The sequence below is a fragment of the Camellia sinensis genome, chromosome 7, assembly GCF_055761805.1.
Source record: "Camellia sinensis isolate YWXY chromosome 7, ASM5576180v1, whole genome shotgun sequence".
NCBI lineage: Eukaryota > Viridiplantae > Streptophyta > Magnoliopsida > Ericales > Theaceae > Camellia > Camellia sinensis.
Window position 1 is genome coordinate 125,505,544 of NC_138967.1, and position 8,951 is coordinate 125,514,494.

At 35.7% G+C, this 8,951-nt stretch overlaps 1 protein-coding gene across 2 annotated transcripts; it reads right to left on the reverse strand.

Annotated features, from left to right (window-relative positions):
• Positions 1-3,850: 3,850 nt before the first annotated feature.
• LOC114309498 (uncharacterized) lies at positions 3,851-8,134 on the reverse strand. Of its 2 annotated transcripts, XM_082877133.1 has the most exons (7): positions 8,083-8,134; positions 7,797-7,940; positions 6,696-6,815; positions 6,542-6,609; positions 4,547-4,655; positions 4,358-4,426; positions 3,851-4,051 (listed from the first exon to the last, which is right to left on the reverse strand). In XM_082877133.1, exons 2-7 carry the CDS (start codon positions 7,872-7,874, stop codon positions 4,037-4,039), a joined length of 459 nt encoding a protein of 152 aa, XP_082733259.1. In that variant the 5' UTR covers positions 7,875-7,940; positions 8,083-8,134; the 3' UTR covers positions 3,851-4,036. The 2 variants fall into 2 exon arrangements, with proteins under 2 accessions (XP_082733259.1, XP_082733260.1); XM_082877134.1 differs by lacking the exons at positions 7,797-7,940; positions 8,083-8,134 and adding an exon at positions 6,955-7,027.
• Between the last annotated feature and the right edge of the window lie 817 nt (positions 8,135-8,951).

Consider the following 8,951-nt stretch of genomic DNA (forward strand, 5'->3'; position numbering starts at 1 on the left):
TGATAACAAATCAAGAGCTGCCCCCTGCCCAAACTCTGACTCGGCGGTCTAGCTGAAGAAGAAGCAGCTTTCTGACCCCCACCCTTCTGCGGGCAAACAGAAACCTTGTGACCCAGCTGGCCACACTTGTAACAAGTGAATTCTCCCTGACTGCCTCTCCCCGAGCCTACACTAGGCACTGGAAAGGTCGATCTAGAGACTGCACCCTGAGACTGCTGAGGGTTAGAACCCCTCTGCCTCCTGCCATCACTCTGACTATCCTGGCTCCTCTTGGAGCCTCTCTGACCCTCATCCTCCTCCTGCATCATAAGCTCCATATGAGCTGCAGCATCCACTAGGTGTCTATACTCTCGAATGTAAGACCCACCAACTCTCAACTTGAGGCCCCGCCTCAACTTCCGCTCAAACTCATAGCAACGGCGTTCCTCAGACGCCACCAGTTCAGGTGCAAACCTAGACAGACTGGTAAAAGTAGCCTCAAACTCGGCCACTGACAAGCCCTGCTGGTTAAGCCGGCTAAACTGATCCCTCAGCTTCTCCCTAGCTGCTGCTGATAAAAACCTCTCCTGAAAAGCATTCACAAACGCCTCCCAAGTACCACCAACACGAGCTTTCTCGTACTTCCACCATTGACCCGCATCTCCCTTCAGTTGGAAGGATGCCAAGGTCACTTTCAGTGCTCCGTCCTCGATGCCAAGCATCTCAAACGTCTTCGTTGTCTGTTCGAGCCATTCATCTGCCTTAAGCGGCTCTTTAGGATCCCCGATAAACTCGTCCGGATTACACCGAAAGAACTCCCTCTTCAAGAAGGAAGGCCCTGTCTCAGCTGCCTGATTCCCAGCTCTAAGAATACCTAAAGCTCCTGCTATCTCTCTGGCCAAGGCACCCATAGCCTGCTGACCTACTGGCTCGGCCACATTGGCCTGCCCAACTCCCTCCTGCACTGCCGGAATCTCACCCTGTAACGGTACTTCCTGCCTCGCAGGTCTACCACGCCTAGCACCTCTTCCTCGTCCTGACATCCTAATAAAGGCAACACAGAACGTTAGCACATTCATAGGTGTGCCGAAACTAAACACTCACGTCCTAATGCATGGACAAGTGTAATTCACTCCACATAAGCACATAAACACATAAGCACTTACGAATTTCATTTCCGGATAATGATAGTCCCGAGACGTCACTAGAGTTCCGGTTAGAAATAGCATTGATCAAGTGCTTTTCCAACAAGACTCCCAGAAACTCAAGGATCCAATCAACATCCTAGAAATTAAATCCCATACCCACATAGTCACATAAGCATGTTAGCATTTAAGCACATAGCATATGATACTACGTCTAAGTCTCTATCAAGCGAGACAAACCCATTGTGATCCTAATCACTTCCCACGTACCCAAAGTATTCGAACCCGGTACGCTCTGATACCAAGTTGTAACGCCCTCAAAATAATGACAATAAACCCATCAGATAAGACATACATTTACATATAAACTAACCACATTCTTTCATTCATTAGAGTTCCATTACATAAGTATTACATGTTAACCTCATAACAAAATGCCCTACAGGCTTACAGCTTTCCAAGTTAACACTTGGTTACAACAAAGAGTTCTAACTCGTTTACACATTAAGCCCTTGGCTTGAAATTACATGTAATACATCAACAGTAAAACGACATAACTATGTCCGCCACTAGCCTCCCAGCTATGTCCTTGGAGGTGGCATACTTCCTGTACCTGAAAATGATATTCCCATATAGGGTGAGCCACAGCCCAGTAGAAATACACTAAACCAACCATGGACAATGACTAAAACATTAGCAATTGATAGTTGGACAACACTGTTACAATCACATAAATTATATATTTATGTCAACGACTGACAAGTCCCAATTACTTTTCATTTTCCCTTTTTCAACAGATAAGCATGCTAGCTCTATCATCATTTCCACAGATATGTATAAAAACTATATCTCACATTCAGATAAGCGTAAAAGCTATATCCACATTCTCAACAGATATGTATAACAACAATATCCACAGATAAGCATACAAGCTGTATCCACACTTCACAACAGATTTGTATATCAACAATATCCACAGATAAGCATACAAGCTGTATCCACACTTCATACTTCACAAAGATAAGCATATGAGCTCTATCTTCACTTCTCTAGACAAGCATATGAGCTCTGTCTACGGAGTACATCCCCTATCTCCTCCAAATACCTATCCGGTTTAGAGGTCCATCCCCTATCTTCCCCTAAACCGCGGAGTACATCCCCTATCTCCTCCTCTACACATAACGCATATAAACACATTGGTTCTATATACAATCACACAATACAAACAATTAATGTATTCTAACTGTCAAGTTCCATAACACATTCCATTGATTAGTCTCAGTTTGCCTAATCAACATACATTGTCTACAACAATCACGACTATCCTCCACCGATAGCCCAAAGCAGTTATTTCTAAAACAGAAAATAAATGCACAAATGGATATTCAATCAACATTTCATTTCCTCATTTCTCATCAATTAATTATCCCAATTAATTAAACAATGTAATTAGGCCATTTTCCATAATTACCATTTCAACCCTTAGGTCCCATTTTCATCAATGATTCAACAATCATTCCATTTTCTTCATGCCAAACATGCATCTAGGTTTATTATGAATGAAACCCCAACCTTTGTAAAATTACACAAAAGCCCCAAACTTTCACAAAATTACCCAACCAAGCCCAACATCTCAAAATACCAAAATTTAAAGACAAAACCCATAGAGAGGAGTAGGTTATCCCTACCTCAAATTCGGAGTTCCAAAGGAGAAGACGACAAAACCCAACGTGCTCCAAAACCCGAGATTTTCAGATTAAAATGAAGCCCTCGACGATCAACAACTTTTTTGTAAAGGCCAAAGGCGAGCAAATCACTCCTACTAGATCAAAACCTAGAGAGAAGGTAGTATCTAGAGTGAGAGGCTCAACAATGGTGTTTTTGGAAAAGTAAGAGAGAGAAAAGAAAGCAAAAAGTGATTTGAAAAGTCACAATTTCGGGACTTAAACCCAGTCTTCCGCTCGAGCGTAAAACACCCCGCTCGAGCGGCCACTCACAGACTTCCGCTCGAGCGGCCAACCTCCCGCTCGAGCGCAGAATGCACTCGCCCAGCACTTTTGCAGAACCAGGACTCCGCTCGAGCTCCCAACCCTACGCTCGAGCTCACAACACTGCACAACAAGATACTGGATGGACGTAATCTACGCTCGAGCGCCAACACCTTCGCTCGAGCGTACAGGCCAAAAATCTGGGCAACTAGTTTTGGTTTCTAAACTCAACCAACCTGTAACAAACCCGCTCAACACATCCTATAACTCAAATACAAAGTAAGAAAGGATGTAAACAAGATAATAAACAACTACCAACATCCACGGACACATGTCCGGATCACTATACAACAAGGGTAAATCCGGGATCGCTATACCATTAATATGAAAAAATTTGAGATTTTTTGAGACGACACTATGTTGCCATCGCTAAAGGCGTTATTTGAGCCGACAAAGAGTACCATCGCAAAAGGCTTTTGTCTTAGCTAGTGCGGATATCATTTGCGACAGCAAAGAGTACCATCGCAAAAGGCTTTTGTCTTAGCTAGTGCGGATATCATTTGCGACGGCAACGTGGTGCCGTCTCAAAAAAAAAAAAAAATTGCAATAAAATTATTAAAAATATGAAAATTACTTGTATTAAATGAAAAATAATTGAAAAAGAAACCAATAATTACATAATAATATAAAAATTCCATTCATCCATAATAAAAATATTCTTCCATTCATAACAATACATTAGTAAAATTATCCCACTATATAATGTTGCATAATACATATAAAATGTTTAAATACATAATGTTGTTCACAATTCAAAATAGCATAAATCAAAAACAAAAGTTTTCATCATGATTCTTCCGTGGATAACAAAAACAAAAGTTAATCGCAATCTTCATACGCCTGCATTCCACAAGAAGCAAACTACTACTGGGGAAATATCTGAAAACAAAAAATAAAAATAATTAATAACAATATAATTATGGGTTAATTTCTTTAAATATAATTATGTGTTAATTTCTGTGGTGTGGGGAAGAACTGAAAATTGGCATTTTTATTTTCTTTAAATACATAATTGGTTATTAACAATTTCACATCATCTTCCCCATTTGCACTCCTATAATAGGCGAATTTCCCTAAAAAGAGGTCCACTAGGGTATGAAAACATAAAATAAGAAAGGCATCCAGTAAATTCAAGAAAAAAACATGCAAGAAAGATACTATGTACAAAGTTGTAGCTGATCCTACCTTGGGTAGAGGAACCTGCCATTTTCCATCTTTCTCTTTTCTTTTTTGCTTTACAGTGTTGCTAAGAACCTACAAATATCATTATATGATAATCAATAATGGTACATGGCCAACATATATTTACACTTAACATCCATAAAATGGAGAACTTTATAAAAAGTACTATCATCTTAGATAAAAATAGCATACCTTTGCCCGTGTCGTCGTTTCACGATCAAGCAGATAGGCAGGAATAGCTCCTTCCTGAACATCATCATCCACCTTTCGCCTGGATGATGATTCTTCATGCATAGCCAACCTGTAGACATGGTGGAAAATTAGCCAAAAGGTTGTTTATTCAAACCATAATGCGTTAAACAAGTATAAATGACAACAATCTACAATTGGAAAACAAGAAGAATGATATATATATATACACACACAAAAAAAGAATGATATATATATACACACACACACAAACAAACAAAGATATTAAGAAAATGTTTAAGTAAAGGAATGAAATAACAAAAATCACAACATGATTGACTTCAGAAATGTGTACTAGGGAAAACATTGGCGTAAATAATATTATGAATTATGTGAAGGGCAAATTCAGGCAGGACAACGGTGCATTGAACAGATTTCAGGCATAAATAATATTATGAATTATGAAAAAAATATCATAAAATATTTTATAAAAAAATTTCATAAAAGTTTTTCATCTTTAATTAGTATATAATATTTTATTATATTTATAATCCAAAAGTAAATAATCTTTTACAATATTTTTTTTTCATAATTCTTACCACTACTCTTTTTGCATTCTGCCTTTCATTTCTCACTTTAATCCCTTTCCATTTTTATAGTTCAACTTTTCTTTTTCTCTTTTTTAACATCTCTTCCAGTTATCATTGGTCCAAAACCAAAAACAAAAAAGTAACATATATTTTGTATTTCATTTCTTGGACTTTCTCCTCTCTTCTTCGTATAACTATTGTCGAATTTTTTTATTTTATTTATTTATTAACAATAGCTCAATTGGAGGATGACTAAGAATAACAAAAAAAAATCTAAAAAACTAATGTATAATTCAAATTCATTTCAAGTGTGATCATATTTAAAATAAATTTAGATCACACTAAATTTTTTTTTTTATATTTTTTTGTATTTGGGTTTTAATCTCTAGCATTACTGATTTTGCGGCATGTTTCAGGGAGGGTTAAATCTTTGTTTAATAACAATACGATGATTATATTATCTTATCATAATTTATATTTTTCTCATAATATATAATTATTATATTAATTTAATAGATCTCCCACAACACATGATAAATAAAATACCATAAAATAATAGAATATTACAACACAATTAATCATTTACCTTAACATAGGTTAATTATTTCTTTTCCACTACTCAAGGGCTTCTCTTACATTAGCATAGATTAATTATTTCTTTTCCACTACTCAAGGGCTTCTCTCTCCTCTCTCTCTCTTTTTTTTTTGGGGGGGGGGGAGTTTCCCTGTAATTGTACATTACTGTGTTGGGTTGACAACACATTGTCAGTGTGCATTATAGTAATGATTTATCATAATCAAATGCAATGGTGAGCCATGTAAAAACCAGCCCCTACCATAGACTCCAAGGACCTTATTGTCGGGAATAATAACCAAAATCACAGTAAAACAGAGAGAAACTGACTAAATAACAATTGAAATAAAGTCAGAAAAGACAGAACCAGCATACATTTCGTGTCATAAAATTGGGAATGGTCCATAAGGTTAAAGACAAACTGTGGCGGACCTTACTGCAACTGACCATATCTGAACTCTTCTGCAGCAAGAGAACCCGAAAACGCCTATCAAACTCATACAGAACCATCTAGATGAAAAGACTATCCCAGTGAATGCTGGAAACTTTCTTGCATTTAACTAAAATGGAGGGTAAGCTTGCTCAGAACTCATTAAGAAAGATGAGATGTTTTTTCCTCAAAAGATACTGCTAATTTCATCAAAGACAAAAAGAAACAAACTTATTTCTAAAACCTGACAATTCTAATTTTAAACACCACTACGGTTTACGGATCAATGCATCAATATTAAAATTCAGGATTCAAAAACAAATATAGAATCAAAATCTTAATTAAATAAAATGAAAACACATGTAAATGTATAAAAAAAAATTAAAAAGAAACAAAACACTCACGTTTTCTTCATTTGGGCCTTCTCAGCATAGCGTTTCTTAGCAAACATCTTACCCTTAATACGCAAAGACTGCTCAATTCAAATTGAAGCACAAAATTAGAACTTCCACACAAAACTCCATAAATACATACATGAGAAAAGTGAAGAAACTGAACCTTCTGAGCAATCTGAGATCGCTTGTGGACTTCACGAGCTGCTTTCTTTCGTTTGCGCTCAAAATGATCATGGCGGTAGCCATTTCTCTTCCTGTGAAGCTCTATGTAATCTCCTTGAGGCTTAACAAATCATTTATCAAACAAAAAAACAACAATCAAATCAGTACACGTTCAATTGATATCGATATCACAAATATACAATTATCAAACACACAAACAACAAAAAAACAAAGATTTAAGCTTTAGCTTTGAAATGAACCATGGCGCTCGACGATTGTCCCCAATTTTCTAGAGAGAGAGAGAGAGAGAGAGAGAGATGGACAGAAACTCTAGCTTTAGAGATAAACTGAGTATTTAAAACTATTCTTGTTTTTATTTTAACAATTATACTCTATAGCTATGCAAGAAATATTACAATCTCAGTTTCATAATAGTTTAGATACATGACTTATCCAAAAGTATCCAATACTTGTCAAAATTCAAGAAAATTAATTTCAATACTAGACGTTTAGAAACTACCTGTGAGTATTCAAAATGTATTAGCATCTGATAAGGATATGATACGAATACGACTACCTTCTTGAAATATCAATGTATATATATATTAGCAAAAGATATATATATAGTTCGCCTTCACGAAAGATATATATATATATATATATATATGTATTGATTTGAAATAGTTCACCTTCACGCCTGTTACTGCTAAAGAATAATTCTAATAATTAGCAAAGATAAGGCAATGCATGCATAAAAGAAATTATCCACCATAACCTGCAGTGAGTAATTCTAAAGGTTTGATATATGTAGTCACTACATCAATATTACCCTGGTTTAAATCTCACAAATATCATATATCAAAATTTTTGCACAAAATTATGATACTTCTGAATCAATGATACAAAAAAAAAAAAAAAAAAAAATTAAACTGGATTTGATAAAAAAAAAAAAAAAAGGTTCAAAATAGTCAAATATAAAAAAGCCATGGCAGCCTTTAAAATATTTCAGAGTGAAAAATGATTTTTCTTTCTTTGACAAAAAACCATGAAACAATAAATTATGCAACAATAATAAGCCTCAAATGGTTTCGAATCTACTAACATGTGCATGAACAAGATGTGGTTCAATGTGCAGCTGGAACATTGGAAACACTGTCGTCATAATGTCATTTTGGGACATAAAGCACCCAACTCTACTTTTGTCCCTTTGAACTCGAGAAATAAGATGTGAATGAACACCTCCAACCTGTTTTCAAACAGCCGGTTATCTCATAACAAGTATTTCTACTTATCCAAAAGAAATTGATAAAGATAACGAGAAACAAGAAGATTAATCAACCAAAAAATAAAATATAAAGCCTCAGAAATGAAGTGGCATTCATCCTTACAACAGCAATCCACAAATCTAGTGATTTTCTGATATCATGGTGCAAAGCATAAACCCCTTCAAAAATAACCTAGTCAAAATAAACAGAGAATATTTTCAGGAATCAAATCATCAGACACTTGAACACATATCAGATACTGTTTTATGATAAAACTATGAATACAAGAAGGAGCGACAGGGTAGGACTTGGTGAGGCCAGGCAACATCGGAAGATCTGCTGCTGCTCCAACGTTGCTCCGACGACGACAACGCTGCTCCTCCGCCGCTCGTCGTCGATCAAGAGAGAGAGGGGGGTAAGAAGAGATTAGGGATTTTTGGGGTTGAGATTGGGGATTTTTTGTGTTGTGGGGGGGGGGGGGAATGGAAAAAAAAGGGGGTGGGAATAAAAAATAAAAAATAAAAATTAATTTTTTTTTTGTCGTTAGAAATGAAATTTAAATAACAAAATAATGCCGTTTAAATTTTTTTTTTTGCAAGGAGGGTTGCCTTCATCAAAAAAATTTATTTTTTGTTAAAATATATCTTTTTTTGTAGTTAATGAATTTTTTAAAAAAAAATTCTTTTTTTTTTAGTTGCTAAGATTGAAAATTTATTTGTTTCATTTTTATTTTAATGAAAAAAAATATTATTATTTTTTATTTGGTAGAAGTAGGGGTAATATTTTAATGAAAAATATTTTCCACTAAAATAAAAGTTAATTTTCTGTGGTCAATGAAAAATATTTTTCTGCGGCCCATTTTTTTTGGTTATTAAAAATCATGAACTAATTTTTTGTGGTACAGAAGAGTGAGCAGTAGTGGTGGTGAAGGTGGTGGATAAGAGATGATGGTGGTGATGGCGAAGGAGATTAGTGGTGAAGTTCTGCTAGTG

Coding starts and splice junctions, on each gene's coding strand:
- LOC114309498 (XM_082877133.1), bottom strand. CDS start 7,874: ATGTCCCAAAATGACATTATGACGACAGTGTTTCCAATGTTCCAGCTG. Junction 6,610..6,695: donor GATCTCAGATTGCTCAGAAG/GTTCAGTTTCTT, acceptor TGAATTGAGCAG/TCTTTGCGTATTAAGGGTAA. Junction 4,427..4,546: donor AAACGACGACACGGGCAAAG/GTATGCTATTTT, acceptor TGATATTTGTAG/GTTCTTAGCAACACTGTAAA.